Source organism: Bacillus rossius, chromosome 2 (genome assembly GCF_032445375.1).
Source record: "Bacillus rossius redtenbacheri isolate Brsri chromosome 2, Brsri_v3, whole genome shotgun sequence".
Classification (NCBI taxonomy): Eukaryota; Metazoa; Arthropoda; class Insecta; order Phasmatodea; family Bacillidae; genus Bacillus; species Bacillus rossius.
This window is the reverse complement of record NC_086331.1, coordinates 90077695-90096218: the sequence shown is the minus strand read 5'-3', so window position 1 is coordinate 90096218 and position 18524 is coordinate 90077695. Positions and strand designations below refer to the sequence as shown.

At 38.8% G+C, this 18524-nt stretch overlaps 1 protein-coding gene across 1 annotated transcript in view; it reads left to right on the top strand.

Moving 5' to 3' along the window:
• Positions 1 to 18524, top strand: part of LOC134529449 (protein still life, isoforms C/SIF type 2) — a 496520-nt gene that overhangs the window by 190474 nt on the left and 287522 nt on the right. The window contains exons 2-3 of the mRNA XM_063363556.1: positions 516 to 661; positions 5440 to 5707. Coding sequence (XP_063219626.1) covers positions 516 to 661; positions 5440 to 5707 — 414 coding nt within the window. The remainder of the gene's footprint in view (positions 1 to 515; positions 662 to 5439; positions 5708 to 18524) is intronic.

Below are 18524 nucleotides of genomic sequence, written 5' to 3'. Positions count from 1 at the left end.
GGTTGGTGAGTGACCGAGAAGTGTGGTTGACGAGCATCTGAGAACTGCGATTGGTGGGCGGCCGAGGGCTGTAATTGATGGAATGCTGATGGCTGTGTTTGGTTGGATGCTCAGGGCTGTTACTAGCGAGAGGTGGAAGGCTGTGGTTGGTGAGTGACCGAGAAGTGTGGTTGACGAGCATCTGAGAACTGCGATTGGTGGGCGGCCGAGGGCTGTAATTGATGGAATGCTGATGGCTGTGTTTGGTTGGATGCTCAGGGCTGTTACTAGCGAGAGGTGGAAGGCTGTGGTTGGTGAGTGACGGAGAAGTGTGGTTGACGAGCATTTGAGAACTGCGATTGGTGGGCGGCCGATGGCTGTTATTGATGGAATGCTGATGGCTGTGATTGGTTGGGTGCTCAGGGTCGTTACTAGCGAGAGGTGGAAGGCTGTGGTTGATGAGTGACCGAGAACTGCGATTGGTGAGCGGCCGAGGGCTGTGTCTGGCGGGCGGCTGAGGGAGGGCTTGTTCGCAGATGTCGGACGACGACCGCATGTCGCTGACGACGGCTGTGAGCGACGAGGAGGACGCGGAAAGCGCGCACAACTCGCCGTACCGCGGAAAGCAGACGGGCACAGCGGCAGCGAGCTTCAATTGCACCGGAGCTGTCAGGAAGGCAGGGTGAGTCTCGCACTCGTTATTGTCTGAGGCCGTGTCTTGAGGCAAAGTGAAACAATACTTTATTTTACTAGTTTGTAATGAGTTTTCTTAATCTTCAATTAAATTAGCCCAGTTTACTGGCTACTCTATGGCGATAAAAAAAAGGCATGTTTTTGAATTTGTGTTGAAAGCTAAGCGATTGTCAATAACACATGGCAAGTAATATTTTGCTTACTCGCATTTTTGCGTAAGGTAATATTTTTATGCATGCATACCAATATTTCTAAAATGTTTCATTTTCTTCAGTTTCTTTTCAACCAGGATAAAACAGATATAGTTTTTTTCCAGGTATTAGCTAATTCAATAACCTATCGTTATTTTAAAAATTAGCCAAAACACTGATTCATCAAGTTCGTAGTGAGGTAAATTAGACTATAGTCTTACTTAATTCACTGGAGAAAAGCGAGTAGCGAGCTAACGACATACTAATGGAGCTTAGTTTCGCAACGAGTGAATCCACGAACACTTTTTTTTAGTATATTTGCTATATTTAATTGAGCATTTTTTCCATAACAGACTGTGGGTGTTGACGACTCATGCGTATAGCACGCCATGTCACAAATCTTTATACATATATATATATGTATATATGTATATACTTCAGAATTGTTACATTATCGTATTGTTTTATTGTAATATTTATATAGCATTACCAACTTTTAGAAACTTTTTTGTTTGTTTTAAAAATACTTTACAAACCTTACAATTTCAAGTCATAAAATCTCTTGACTAAATTTATTTTCTTAATTATTTTAAGAGTTTGTTTATAATGAATAACAATGCAAAATATAAACAATTAAAATAATATTTAGTTAGATTATGCGAAAAACTAACAAGTAGTAAAACCTCGTTTATCCGGCCCTCGTTGATCTGGACCTCCAGATAGTCCGAAACATATTTGTAGACATTTAATTTATTTTAATGTTTACGTTATATAATAACTTTCAACTATAAGTGAAAGAATGTAACTATAATTTCACCCCAATTAGCTTTTTAGCTTGATTAAACGTACAAATCCTGTATAGTTTGTACTGTTATAAAATGCTTTGTGTTGAGTTTAAGAAAGCTGTACTAGACTGTCACAGGGCGTTGACGTGGATTGGCTCAGCATCTATAAAGAGCGCTTGTATAGAGCCTGGAAATTGATTCCTTACATCACTTCCCCTCCCTCAATCTCCTCAGTTTTCGTTCGGGTTTTCAAACGGTAATTTTAATTTAGTTTATTGTCTGTGTGGTTCAACCTATTTTTTTTTACTTTATCGCTTCACATAGTATTTGGGTTTTTCATTAAAGTGTTTGGGAGTGTAGCATTAAAATGAAATTGAAGTTAAAGAAGATCATGGTTTAAATGGATTATAAAAATTTGACACTATTAATCGAATTGATACTGGAGAAGCATTGAAGAAAATAGCTCCTGAATTGGGAGTTGGAACTTCAAAAGTGTCCGACTGGAAGAAGCAAAGAGAAAAAATTGAAGATTTTGTAAAATTATTTTTAAAGAAAGTTTTTGGAAGGCAGAGGAACGGCAAAAAACGATGACGCACTATCCATGTGGTACAGTACTCAGCGAGAACGTGTGTGCCTACATTTGGACCGATCTCGTCTCAAAAAATATTTGAGCTTAAACAAAATTTTACTGAATCTTGGCCTAAAATTCACTGCTAGCCAGGGGTGGATAGAGTGTTGTACAAATCGATACGGTATTCGCCAACTTACTGTGACTAGAGAGAGCTTGTCTAGTAATGTTTGCTGGTAAAAAATTTAAAAATTACTTCATACAATTATTTTATCTGAGGAATTGACACCCCCACCCCATAAAAGTTATAGTGCAGACGAATGTGGGATTTTTTTACCGGATGCTTCCGAGCAAAATGTTAGCATAAAAGCTTACAAATTCGACTAAGGGTTACAAGAAAAGCACTCATAGACAAAATTCTATGGCTTGTAACAATAAATCAGGAAATCATAAGTTTTCTCCTGTCATTGTAAATAAATATAAAAATCCCTGAGCACTTAAAAACACGAACCACAATTCTTTGCCAGTGGTTTACCGACCACAAAAATGTGCGTGGGGGGACAGCTTTTTTTTGCTTAAGAATTTTTTTCTATAATTTTGTTCCTGAAGTTCAAACATTTCTGAAAGAAAAAAGTTTACTGGAAATATAAATTTTACTGTTCAAATATGCACCGTCTCATCCAGGAGAATAAGAACTCGTGAGTAGAGGAATTTAAGTAAAATTTCTTCCAGCAAATTTAACCCTAATGCTGCAGCGTGTGGACCAGGGAGTCCTTAAAAACATTAAAACAGTTTACCGAAAATAAATTCTCGGTAAACAAATTTAATAGGTTTAGGAAAAAAGTTTGATTTATTTGTTGAAATAAATTAATATAAAAGACACTATTAACATGGTTGCTGACGCTTGTGATTAAACTACAAAAAGCTTTTCAAAAGTAATGGGAAAAACTGTGGCCCACTTTTTGTGATAGGCCTACAAGCAAAATGGCAAGCGATGATTTGGTGCATGTGGCTGAAGGCAACCTTCTACAAGTGTTAGGAACAATAAGTGGGTGCTCAGATGTTGATGTGAATCACGTCAGTGAGTGACTGAAAGACAAAGATAAGGGTGGTTACGGCTCTACAGCACACAGCGAGGAGGCAGCCCTACAGCAGACGTCCATGTGGAGGCAGTGATCATATCGCAACTGCAGACGAGACATGCAGATGCTGCGCACCAGCTGAAAAACTGCATGGCCCCTTGGAGCATCAGCCATACATTCCTCCAGCTGAACTAGTTACGATAGTTACGATAGAACGTTTGTGTGACCGTGCTTCATTCAAACGCCATACGTCGTTTAAACAGAAGAGAATGGACCAATTCCTTATACAAAAATGCTGTGAAAGATTATTTTTATATTTTTAAAAGTCTTTTAAACATATATTTTTAATCGTATAAAACCATTAGTCTGCTTATTTAAGTATTTTTTTGCTTATTACACATACTACCCTAATACTCCAGATTTTCGATTGTCAGGATTGCATTTGGTCCCAGATAGTCTGGATAAACGATGTTTAACTTAAAAACACCATAAAAACAAACAGAAATTTGTTCTCGTGACTCTTCAAATGCAGGTAAATAAGATTTGAATGAGTTGGCGCAGTGGTAACACATCGCGCATGCATTTTGGAGGACCCCGATTTATATTCAGGACCGGTATTCTGATTTCGGTTTCCCGTGATTTCCCGGGAACTCTCCTAGAAATTGTTGTGATAGTGCGTTTCTTCAAGTCACGACCCATTCCTTGCCAATATCCCTTATTGATTTGTCTCATTGCGGGTTACAGTCTCTAAACACTTGTTTCGGACGAGATTTAAAGACAGCTATAAAAAATTAACAGCGCCTAGTTCATAAAATGTGCAAGAAACGCACCAGCAAAAGGACGGCAATAGAAAGCTTACTTGGCTAGTCTAATTTTGGGTTATTGCAAAATCGCGAATGCAAGTCTGTGTAATTATTTAAGCTAAATATTAAACAAGCTTCTTATGGCCAGAGTGCACACAAAACATAATTCAAGCCACACTGCAAGCTTACTGCAAGCAAAATTAATATGCTAGTACACTCTTAAATATAAAAATTGCTGGAAATAACTCAAATTTACATGTATACAGGGATTTTTGATTAAAACAATGAAACACTCCCAAATTCGTTAAGGAAAAACTAAAATACAAAAAGAATTTGTATGATAGATTTCTCAGACAAATATTTATTAATAACTTGTGTTGAGAAAAATTAATCTATAAACATTATACTGATGAAAAGTTTACAAACGAGAGGAATTTCACTAGAAAACGGTTTAATATGTCAATTTTAAAACCTTTTTTAAGAAGTGTAAACAGTCTCACACCATTTCAAAATATTTACAAAATGTGTCATACTGTGAAAGTAGTCATAAATTATTGCAAGAGAACATGTCAAGACCGTCAAGAGACCACAATGTTATTCTACCAGTTTTTCAGTGCATGTTTAGGGACGATAGCAAGGCATGTGGGAGTGGTTGCAGGTTCTTGAGCGTCAAGAAGTGGCTGCTGTGCAAGAAGCACCAGATCGAGCTGGCCCGTAAACGTGGATGGAAGGGCTACTGGGGTTGTCTTAATGGCACTACGCTGCCCATATTATAGTTTTTCAGTGCATGTTTAGGGACGATTGCAAGGCATGTGGGAGTGGTTGCAGGTTCTTGAGCGTCAAGAAGTGGCTGCTGTGCAAGAAGCACCAGATCGAGCTGGCCCGTAAAAGTGGCTGGAAGGGCTACTGGGGTTGTCTTAATGGCACTACGCTGCCCATATTATAGTTTTTCAGTGCATGTTTAGGGACGATTGCAAGGCATGTGGGAGTGGTTGCAGGTTCTTGAGCGTCAAGAAGTGGCTGCTGTGCAAGAAGCACCAGATCGAGCTGGCCCGTAAACGTGGCTGGAAGGGCTACTGGGGTTGTCTTAAGGGCACTACGCTGCCCATATTATAGTTTTTCAGTGCATGTTTAGGGACGATTGCAAGGCATATGGGAGTGGTTGCAGGTTCTTGAGCGTCAAGAAGTGGCTGCTGCGCAAGAAGCACCAGATCGGGCTGGCCCGTAAGCGTGGCTGGAAGGGCTACTGGGGTTGTCTTAAGGGCACTACGCTGCCAATATTATAGTTTTTCAGTGAATGTTTAGGGACGATAGCAAGGCATGTGGGAGTGGTTGCAGGTTCTTGAGCGTGAAGAAGTGGCTGCTGCGCAAGAAGCACCAGATCGAGCTGGCCCGTAAGCGCGGCTGGAAGGGCTACTGGGTGTGCCTGAAGGGCACCACGCTGCTATTCTACCCGTGCGAGTCGCGGGAGGGCCGCTCCGTCGAGGCGGCGCCCAAGCACCTCATCATTGTCGATGGCGCAATCATGCAGCCCATCCCCGAGCACCCGAAGCGCGACTACATCTTCTGCCTCAGCACGGCATTCGGCGACGCCTACCTCTTCCAGGTAGCCCGGCAGCCGTCAGAGCGCCTCAGTTTGATGCGTGTACCAACAATCACACCTCTCCATTTTCTATCTGGCTATTTGTTATGATTTTTGTTTTTAACTTTTCATTAAAATTGTTGACATGTCAAATCCCATATAATGATTATTTATCTCATTTACATTTTATTGCCATCTTTCAAAAATTAATCAAGCTTTTATACAACCAAATAACTGATTTTTACGTGGATGACTCAAAATGATATAATTTATTATTACACTAGACTAAGAATGTTATCTTAAAAATATGTCCAAAGCTAGTTATTTTGGTTTATGTTATAAAAATGCAAATATTAATCCATCGGTAAAGCAAGCGGCGGATAATATTTAGAGAATTCAAGTGATTCCGGTGAAATACTCCGTACGGCCATTTAAAAACACAGAATTAATGCGCGCTCTAGCTTGCACATCTAAGTTCGCCCTAGAGTGTGTTTTTATGTTTACTTTTGGCTGTATTATATCTTTCATATTTCAGGCTGTGACTTGACGTAGCAAAATACCTGGTTTTAGACACTGGCTAATGGCAACATTTGCGGTCCGGTGTAGGTAATAGCTACGACAGCTGCAGTTGCTCTCATAAAGTAAACAGTTCTAACTCCCAGACTGTTATCTGTTGTTAAAAATTATTCTGTTTTCAAGTACTAAAATTTTGTAAGGTATAATTTTGGCCTTTCATGCCAGCTATTTGGATAAATATACTCCACATTTTGATTATAGAAAATAAAATCATGATCTGAATATATAGGTTTGGAAACTATGTACCGCTGTTTACTGCACACGCCTTGAATGGTTATGTAAAAATTAGGTTGAAATGTTTTATGTTACAGCATTTTGGTCCTATTCAAGGGCATCGAATAAATTGTTACCAAACGTTTAGTGTCTATAAATATATGTAATTAGCTAATAAGAAAATTGGCGTGTACTTATGTATGCCCGTTGGAATTTATGCTTTATCCTTAACATCAAATATAAGAGATAGTTCAGCGTTCATTATATTAAAGAGAATCAACAAAGTGAAATATCATTGATTCCATGTAGTTCTAACACCATTTTCACGGCTATTAAATGATTAGGACACCTGAAGGAAATAAAATTGTAGGGAACAGTGTTTGCTGGTTTCAGAAATTGAAAATTCTGTTAATAGTAGTTTAATCCATATGTTCAATGTTAAAGTATGTATATTTCATGCATAGTGTAAGGAGATATATATTTTTATTTTCGTGCGAATACGAATCGCTACTACGTTCTGTAGTTTACTTGTGCAAATGCGTGTTTCAAACCTGCTACAACGCAGTTTTGCACTTGTTAGGTTACCCCCATAATGCTCGCTCTCAGACGCCATTTTGATTTTTTTAAATGTTCTTACCATTACTATTATTTAAGGGCTCTTTCTGAAATTATAACTTAATGCCTTCCTAGATTTTGCTTTCTATCACCAAAATTTAAAACATATTTTCACTAAGCTTAACATAATATGTAAAAAAAAGTCACGCAAGTGTTTGTTATTAATATCACTGGGGCGACTTTTGGCACCCATCATATTAAACTTAGTGAACATCTGTTGAAACTTATTAGTAACAGAACAAAACACGCAAGAGAGGTAATCTGTTATATTTTAGAAATAGTCCTTAAATACTAGTACTGAAAATAAAATAAAAAAACAACATTGTGTGTGGGAGCCGCGCCCACGCTATCTCATTCTAGGCATCACAGAGCATTGATAAAGGCGGCGTTGTGGTAACACACTAACATCGCACTCCAGAGGTACTGGGTTTGAGTCCCATTCCGACCATACTAGTTTCGGTTTTCCACGGTTTCCGAAACCACTCAACCCAAGCGCTGGAAAGGTTCGCTGCAATATTATATGTCCTTCTTCCGTCGCTAACGTCTCTAGTCAGTTATTGTCAGTGTCTCTGAAGACATCTGCTGGCGTCGCGGAGAGCTCTGGCTCTGTCCCAACTCGGGTGAGAGTGAGCGACATTGTACGCTGGGTGCGAACTCTCGCCCAATTCTTAGCAGCCATCTTGGTTTTCAAAGCTTCAACAAACTTTCAAGTTTATAACAAGGTATAAAATGGTTTGCTCAAAGTAAGCGATCAGTGCACATTAACACTAAAAATGGACCACTTCTATTTAACGTGAAATATGTAAATGAGAATACGTGGTTGATTTTATTCATAAAATCAAAAAAACATGTTCCCATCTAATAAACTATAAAATTTATTTTTGAAATAAAAATACATAAAAATATTTTACAGATTAAAAAAACCTAACAACACTGTTCAGACAGTAGCCTATTTATATAACGCAAATAGGCCGTGCTTACCCGTGTATTCTGCCGAGTGTAGCGACAAGTGTGAACGTCTTATTTGTTTCAAGAGAGAACCAGAGAGTGCTCAGTGAGAGTGCTTCAGCTTTACCAATTGCAACATGGGCCAAGGCTCTTCTGCACTCGCAATGTATGATTTTTGAATTTCAGTGTGAAATGTTTGTGTGCAACGAAATGCGTGAGCACGATGCAACGGAATTTTAACGCTATAAAATCCAGTGCACATGCCCGTTTCGTCCCACTTGTGATCAAAATCAAGATATACAAATTGAAATACAGACCTATGCTCGTATACATATTTTTATATTGAACTACTAGCTACAACTACTAGAACATATTTTATTATGCTGACACCATTGGACATCGTTTCTGCAATTAAGTTTTTTTAAGGTTAACTTATAATTTAGTAGCAAAGAAAAATGTGTCAGGACATAATGGCGTTGATGATTTTATTCACTATGTTGGTCCTCAATTAGATGAAGTACGCTCTGCTATCTCTTCGATTTAAGGTTAACAATTTGATTTTTTAATCATTCCAAATGTATAGCAAATTCTAACACGCATCAAAAGTGCACATTATTATTTTTTTGCTAATTACGGAAGAAATATATAAAAACCGAGACTCTAGGACTCTGCAAATACGTTGAAATAAAAAAATTGTTTTTTATAAATCCATGAATACAAATAATTGTGATACTAGTACTAAATTTCCGGTACTGTTGCTTATAATTTTTTTTACAGAAATGCTTTGATGTCCATTTCTGCTCAGTTTTCTTAGTATATATGCATTTCTTAGCAGTGTAAACATTGATAAGTAATTACTATTGAGTGTATATAACACAAATAAATAACACAAAAATGTCAGTTATAAATAAATACCTTTTTTGAACTTATAGCAAAAATGAGTAACATTTGTAACGTATTAAATGTGAGGCCGAAACTTTAAGACGGATTCACAGAAAATACTTAGCTTATTGTACATATTTATATGTAAAAATAGCTTTCATTTGGATCATTCATGCACACGCGCATCCACGAAGCCTATAATATTTAGAAAGTGTCTCAACAAAAGCTTTAAACTAAAAAAAAATTAATTGTATGTAATATGATGAAGTTCGTTCTACACCACACAAAGGAAATGCAAATTAGGACAATCAATATGTCACCCCTTAGCCCCATACACCACCACTACATATTTAATGTAAGTTTCATTCTATTCTCCCCTCCATCCCCTCTGAGGTCAAGACTACTTTTCCCCCACACCTTGCCAACTAGGGCCTCACCCCTTAATCATTAATTATTAATTTTAATTAACTCAATTTTCTTTTATGATTTATTTGGTTAAGATTAATTGTTGTATCTCGCATATGCACTACAAAACCTCCCTACATTATTAAACCCTTTCTCGCCCCTTTTTCCCACAAATACCTATTTTCTTAAATCTTCCTCTCTCTCCTTCTGAACTTATTCGAGATGTTGGAAGGAAGGTGTCACTGGTGTATGTTTTTGTCCGCCGTCTTAGATGTTGGCCATCTTGAATGACATTACACACTTTTTGAAAAGTGCCAGAGTCGCGGGGAATTATTGTTTATTTTAATAAAAATCTAAGTGCGGTGCCGGAGATAAATCCTAGATCACGCCCGTGATCTCGAGGTTTGGAGGCAAGCACCTTATCCATTCAGCAACGGACTTAACTAAAGAGTAAGGAAGTAAATAAGGTTTGTATAATAGGATTAGAGAGGGAGTTGAAATTATAAAGTGGGGTAAATTATAATGTGATCAATCTAATAATGGTGAGGAGGAGGAGGGGAGAGCGTAGGAAATAGCGATGAGGATGAGGGAGGATGCTTAAAGAAGATGAAGGGTAAGGGGAAAATATGAAATTATTAAGTATGTAATTAAATATGATGGTATTTAATTATTGGGAGAAGTATCTGCCAGGACCACCACCTCATAAATTATCAGAAATGGCAGCCAGAGCGCACCACATGTAGAGTCAGAAATGGTGGCCAGAGTGCACCATAATAAGTGTTGAATTTGTTAGTAAAAGCGCTAGTGGTGTCCATCTTTATCTACTGAAAATGTAATTTGAGCGTACCACACTCGTACAGAAAAGTGTTCCATTTCATGCATGTTATTCACGAATGATTTATAAATATTTTTTTTTATACATACGAATGCCATAACCCCTTGTAACACACACACACACACACATACCTTTACTCTCTTTTTCTCATATAATTTCAACCTTCTCTACACAGCGCCTCTTTTTCTTTTTCTCTCATACACACACAAATACACATACCGTTCCTCTCTTCCACCTTATCCTTTCAATCTTCTCCACACCTCTCCAGTCCTCTCATCCTCCTCCCTCTCCAATTCTCTCTACATAATATCCACCTCTCCACTTACTCCCTTTCTCCACAACTCTCTCTTCCACACGCACTTACACACTCTCTCTCTGCCTCACACACCAATACACACACTCTCTCTTCCCCTCTCTGTCTCTATTATGCTCTCTTTCCCTCCTTTCTCTCTCTATCAACAGACTCTCTCTCACTAACATCTCTCTCTCCATCACACAAACACACACATACATAAACAGTCTCTCTGTCTCTCTCTAGAATTCCCACTTAAAGAGTAAATCATATTTTAAAATGTATTATATATGTAGCAGGAAATAATAATAATAATTCCCGCTTTATTTAGTTCTTATTAAGTGCGCAATACTCATACATACAGACTACCTTTGGTTAAAGAAAAAAATTCGCAACAGCTGCTATGTATACTAATAAAAAATTACCTAAATGTTTAGAGTACGTGCAGAAAGAACTAATTTAGTTAACAAAAACTGTTCAGTATTGATGTTAAGTTGAATATAATTAGTACCTGTAATATTAATATACCAAATATTAAACTTTAATAAAATTGCTGTACAAAGAACAAAAATATTTTTCCTCTACAACATTTTCAAAAGTTATAATTTTCTACAAATATACGAGTATTTAATGAAAAATCAACGACACACGAGCATAAACAGAATTACATATTAGTTCTTAATTTAAACAAATTTTAAATAACTCGCTAGTAATGAAAGTCGCAATGAATGTACATGACTAGGCAACTAGCAATACGGTTTTGTAAAAGTGTTTGTTATGTGCATATTTTGCAGTCTCAATTCAAGATAAAGGAAACGTTAGTTACGCACTCCTTATCATAAAAAAAAAACAACTAAAAATATCATTTTCTCTTGAAATTTACTGTACCCATACTACAGCACGATACTTTGCACCGAAGAACGAGCAGTCCAGGACATATGCATGAGAGAAATACGTGTAGAGTATAAACATGCATACATCACTATTTTTATCACAGTAACAGACACAAAATATGAAATTTGACGGGGGAAAATCATAAAACAGTGTAAACAATCTACTTTAATGCAAAAATACGGCGAAAAATATTTCATACTTGCTAAAATTATAATAAAAATAAACACAGAGAGAAAAAAATCGACGAACCACCTGTTGACACTACTATAAAATTCACGAAACAGTTTCCATACTAAGGTAGCCCGAAACTAGATATCGAATAGCCAATAAAATATGACAACTGACCATTTTCCCCCAGAGAGCCAGCTTCCAACTGTCACCTATTCCAAGCAGCGCAAATCGCCTCTCTGCAAATGTGTCTTTAATCCTCTCTCCCCATATGAGGGATATATCAAAGTCCACATCCTCTATTCTTACTTCCTGTCTATTCTTACTTCCCCTCTATTATTAGTTCTCACGAAATCTCTTGTGGGAGGGGGAGACAGGGCCAGCAAGAGGAACCAGCTCTATTCATCCCCTGAAAGAATGCACACATTTCACACACACACGCACAAAACTCACGAGGCGGTTTCCTTTAAGGCAGAAGCGCGCTCGTGAAGCAATGTTCGGGATTTTAAAGCCTTCGCACACCCCCGCCTCCACCATTTTTGCAACAAAGAAGCTGGGCGGATGGACCAATATCTGCCCTCTGCTCGCAGGCGAAGCTTACCTGTCCTCCACTCCCCAGCAACACACACACACATACACACACACATACTGCTAGGCAGCGAGATACCAACCTTGATTCGAATATACCACTCATGTATCCAAATACGACAGAAATGTACGTGAACGACTATTCCCTAAAATTCAAGAAACATCGATAATATTATAAAACCATGCATGAAAATCAATCAAAATGACGTAAGAGCAACTATGATATTAAAAAAGTTATATACATAAACATATTTACTAATTTTCACACACCCATTATCAAATGTGCAATAGCTATATAAGATTCAACAAGAACCACATTATGTCAGACCTAGGAATCAAACACAACTTTCAGATAAGAAAAAACTACAGAATTAAAAAAAAATTAAATTAAACACTCACATTTATAAATAACGGATGAAAACACACACACAATTATAAATTAAGGTTGAAAATAGACAATAATTAATCATTTATCTATTATAAATTGTTTATAATGTATACTAGAACCATGCAAGACACGCTACACCGCAGCTTCATCCCATCATCGTAGAAACACGTGTAAATAAGACAACAGTTTTATAAGCTACATATATTAACAGGATGACCCACTCCCTGAACTCTAAAACAGACTCTCAAGATGGAGGGTCTCACAATCATACAAGCATACCCACACGAAAGACGATGAACCAATTCAATCCTCGACAAAACACCAATATACCAGCACTGTAGATGGACACTGCAATGTTGACTGAAACATCAGTTAACTTTAACTCATCTCAACAAACGATTTTTAGGAAGGAAGATGGTTACTCCATGGCATGCCAGTTCTAATACCCCTGTCGCTGATTTCTGTACCATCCATCAAAATAATCATTTAATGTAATTACTTTATCATACACACAAATTATTGCTGTATTAACCAATAAGATAAATTTGGCATACTTAAATTAACACATGTGCCATCTTTAAAAGTACGTGTTAATTTCTTTACTATTTCGGAAAATCTTTCTGTAATGATCAAGTTACAAACATTTTGGTACTAACTAAACCATAACGATTTTTATAAACGCACATAAGGATTTTCATTAAAATAGTTATATTAAGGGAACATGTGAGTATACAAGTGTTAAATAAAGTTTTACTTATAATGACCCCCCAGACACTAGTATTTTTTTATTCACTTTATTATTTATTTATTTATTTATTTATTGCCTTATTTTAAGTGGCGAAGTTAAGGCGTACCGCCTTGTCTTACACTTAACCACATACATCTTTACTAACTAGGTACATTCAAAGTAAACCTGATGTTATAGCCTACACATACCAAAAATTGTTACAAATAGATACATTTAAACAAAAACTGAATTAACATATCAGTACAAATAAAAAAAAATAAAAAAAAATGGGCAAACAAGGTACCCATGATACACCTGAAGTATAATTTATTATAGGCATATTATGAAAAGGCCTCTTTTTTTAAAATCTATCTAATACTAAAGTTATAAAGTGGATTGCCGACTGCAAAGTCGTTGTCAACACTGGAACACGCCGGCTTTACATTACTTAATCAGAGGAACTACAGATTGCGGAGTGAAATTTACTTCCCCAAAACATTAAATAATATCTTTAACATACTTCATAAGTTTGTGTATAGTTCTAATTTATGTTAAGTGCATCATGTATTTTCTCCTTTGGGTTTTTGCGTGTGCTTGTGTGTGTGACCTGTCGTGGAAGTCTATGCGTGGGGTGATCATGGTGATAGTTGGTTTCATATTGAACTTCTAGTGTCATATCAGCAACCTTAGATTCACCCGTAACCTTGTCCACCTTGTCTCGATCCCTTGGTCGCTTAGAGCCTCCTTCCCCGGAGACGTCTACCGTCCCTTCGTCGCCCCCTGCTGTGACCCCTGCCCAAGCCTCTGCCCCTGCCCCTGCCCCTGCCACTGCCCCTGCCCCTGTCCCTGCCCCTGCCCCTGCCACTGCCCCTGCCACTGCCCCTGCCCCTGCCACTGCCCCTGCCACTGCCCCTGCCCCTGCCACTGCCACTGCCACTGCCCCTGCCCATGCCCCTGCCCCTGCCCTTCCCCTGCTACTGCCCCTGCCCCTGCCCCTGCCCCTGCCACTGCCCCTGCCCCTGCCCCTGCCACTGGCCCTGCCCCTGCCACTGCCCCTGCCACTGCCCCTGCCCCTGCCACTGCCACTGCCCCTGCCCCTGCTCCTGCCACTGCCCCTGCCCCTGCCACTGCCCCTGCCACTGCCCATGCCCCTGCCCCTGCCCCTGCCCCTGCCTCTGCTCCTGCCACTGCCCCTGCCCCTGCTCCTGCCACTGCCCCTGCCCCTGCCCCTGCCCCTGCCCCTGCTCCTGCCACTGCCCCTGCCACTGCCCCTGCCCCTGCCACTGCCCCTGCCACTGCCCCTGCCACTGACCCTGCCCCTGCCCCTGCCCCTGCCCCTGCCCCTGCCCCTGCCCCTGCTACCCCTCTGCTGCCCACGCCCTCTACCAGCTGTCAACTCAGGCTTCAACCGAACCGTTTCCCGCGCGCTTTACACGTGAGTCACGTTAACGCACAGTCCCTCCTTGGACACTTCGACGAGTTCCGAGATATTTTCTCCTCTTTGTCATTCCACGCTATTCTAGTGTGTGAGACAAGGCTAGTCCCATCCCTTGCAGATAGCCTGGTCTCTCTCCATGGATATGAGCTAATTAGAAATGACAAAACTTACAAACGTGGTGGAGGAGTGGCCATATTTATACGTAACGACATTAAAACTAAAATTGTCTCGACCTTCCTACCCGAGAGTCTGCCTGGGCCAGAGTACCTGTTCCTGGATGCTATTGTCAACAGCCAGAGAGTGTTGTTAGGAGTAGTTTACAAGCCCCCTAAAATTAACTATGGCAATGAACTTGAAACAGCTATTATATCAGCTGTCTCAATGTATGAACATGTCATAATATTGGGTGAATTTAACACTAATCTTCTTAATGAAACGAGTCATACGCGCTATCTGAGAAATATGCTCGCTTCTTCTAACCTTAGCATCTGCCAACTTTTGCCTACTCATCATACTGAAACAATTAGCACGTGGATTGATTTAATCATAGCATCTAACTTAGAGAGAGTTCTGAACCATGGACAACTTGCAGCCCCTGGACTCTCCCACCATGACCTCATTTTTATAACCTATTCCTTAAAAGTCCCCAAGTTCTCCCCCAGGATCGTAACTTACAGGAGTTTAAGAAACATCAATACTGACAAAGTTATAGATGAGGCTGCAAACGCTCCTTGGCATAACATTCTGTTATGCAGTACTATTGACGGAAAAGTTAACACTTTTAATGAGATAGTTACCTATATATTTGACCAACATGCTCCTGTCGTTCGTAAGCGTATAAGGCGCCCCTCCCCCCTCCTTTACGTGGATGACATCTTTCATCCATCTATTAATGGCAAAACGAGACCATGCGTTTCGAATTTTCAAAACAGAAAGAAAACACAACGCGTCTCTTAAAGGTGCTATGTTTGGAATTTACAGAAAACTCAGGAACCAGTGTACCTACCCAAGCTGTCAGAGCAGCCAAACGAAAACATTTGTACGGTCTCTACGAGTTTCGTTCTGATCCTAAGAAATTGTGGGCTAGTCTTATAACAGAGGGTATTTACTCATCACAGAATGATTCTGATCTTAAAAGTCATAATTTAACAGCAAATCAGTTAAATTCGTTTTTCGTCAACCAGCATACAGATACGTCAATCCCGTATACAACCAAATCGTCTGACACATTCGTATCTAAAACTCTGAGTATTCTGAAGATAGGTTTTTCTTCTCTCCTGTGTCATGTCTAGATGTCGCGAAAGCCTTGCGTCGCATCAAAAGTAATGCAATTGGCAACGACCAAATATCAATTAAAATGCTGGAAATTATTTTACCTTTTGTAGCCCCTGCATTAGAACATATTTTAACGTATCCCTTACAGTAGGTAAATACCCGACAGAATGGAAGTATTCACACATAAAGCCCATACCAAAAATTAAGTCTCCTGAGACAGCTAAAGATTTTCGCCCTATAAGCATCTTACCAACTGTCCCCAAAGCCTTTGAGCACCTGGTGCACAAGCAAACCTATGCTTACCTTTTACAGAGAAATTTTTAGATACCTTCCAATCAGGATTTAGACCCAGCCACAATACCACTACTGCCCTCATTAATGTTACTGATAGCTAGAGACCTGCAAAATTTGCGGGTTCAATGACCTCCAGGATAGACTCTACTACACTCTACACACTCGGGCAAATGCCACCTGTTCATTGGCTGCTGACTTGTGAGTCTTCTCGACTGAGTGTCTGTGATTCGACACTTCTTTGAGAAAGGGTCTCTAATTGGCCCTTATTAATCTAGATTAACAGTGAACCAGTGGTAGAAGCAGCGCTAAGGTATAATTATTTGAATTGTAGCATATCACGAAATGAATCCGCGAATTTTGCAGGTCTCTACTGATAGCATACGTCATGCTATTGATAGGCGTGAAATAACGATCCTAACGTTGCTTGACTTTAGTAAAGCATTTGATTCAGTAGATCACAATCTTATAGTACGAAAAATGTCAATCCAATACAATTTTTCTCATAGTGTTTGTACATGGTTCAATTCCTATCTAGGTGGTCGTTACCAACGTGTCGTTCTCAATACTGAAGTATCCACGTGGCTCCCAATAGTAACATGTGTCCCTCAGGGTTCAATTCTTGGGCCACTTTTATTTACTATATTCATAAATGATCTACCTAAATTCCTAAAACACTGCAAATACCACATGTATGCCGATGATGTGCAAATATGTATTCACGCAAAAGCAGCTGATATCAATCAGTCAATTTGTTCTGTTAATGATGATCTCGATTCTGTCTCTAAGTGGGCAAAAGTTAATAAACTCAGGCTGAATGCAAATAAAACCCAAGCAATATTAATTGGTTCTCCTTTTAAGCTCTCTGAATTAATTCCTAACAAATGCTGTAACTTAACGCTTCAAGGAGTTGATATTCAGTTCTCTAACGTCGTAAGAAATCTGGGAGTCCTAATAAACACATCCTTAACCTGGAGGGAGCAGATAATGCAAATATGTAAGAAGGTACATTTTTCCCTTCACTGCTTACGGCGGTTAAAAAATTTGCTTCCGCTTCGTATTAAAACCATGCTTGTTCAAACATTAATTATGCCTCACTTTGATTGCTGTGATGTCCTCTTTCCTGATATAACTGATAAACTAGCTAAGTGACTACAGAAGCTCCAAAACTGCTGCGTAAGATACATTTTTAACCTTAAATTACGAGATAATCTAACCCAATACTATCAGCAGCTAAAATGGCTCACTCTCGCACAAAGACGCAAATTGCACATACTTATCCTTACTTATAAGGTGCTGCAGCAGGTATCACCTCATTATAAGTCAGCCAGTATTGATTACCTACATAGCTACCATAGCCATGACACGCGATCCACACGCAACGCAATGCTATCTATCCCAGTGTACTCATCCAAATGTCTGTCGGGATCTTTTGCAACCGTGAGTAGCAGGCTCTGGAATAAATTAGACCAAGCGACAAGGCAAACAAAAAATCTTGCTTTCATTAAGTACAGGCTGAAAAAACATCTTTGTAACAACTGCTTACCATGACCACTTCGCCGCTACCCTATTGCTTGAATCTGTGTGTGAATGTGCGAGTGACTGGTTTTAATGTAGTAGCATCTATTTTTTTTAATACTATTTGCTGTATGTTTAATCACTTTCCTTTTTATGTATGTCTATGTTTAATTTGTAATTACTTTAAATTTGTTATGGTTGAATCTTTTGTAATAGTTAATATTTGAACATTAAATTAAAATTTTAATTTGTTCTTTGAATATTTTGTCAACATCTGCTTATATCATGCTTAATTGTTAATATTCCCCTATTTGATGTAATTACAGAAAAGCGGTTAAGTGTAAGAAAAGGCGTACCGCCTTAACTTCGCCACCAATAAAGACGATAAATAAATAAATAAATATTTAAAGATGTTTAATAACCTTAATATTTATGTAAAAACTAACGAAGACGCAAACAATTTAAATATACATATACCAATACATTTCCTTACAATAAACCATACATATACACGTACATTCACACATATTCAATCACACATATCTGATACCACATCTAAACCTGATTATTGGAGCTAAGAAAGTACCTGAATAATGTTTTTTTTTTAACATAGAAAGGGAATTTTGAAGTCTGATTGACTCGGGTAGTTCATTCCAGGCACGAGAAGTAGTCACAGAGAAAGATTTTGAGTATACAGCTGTTTTATGTTTGGGGGATGAGCAAAGAACAATTACTCTGAGAACGTGTGCCTATACCATGACGTGAACCGAGGAACTGAAACTTGTCAG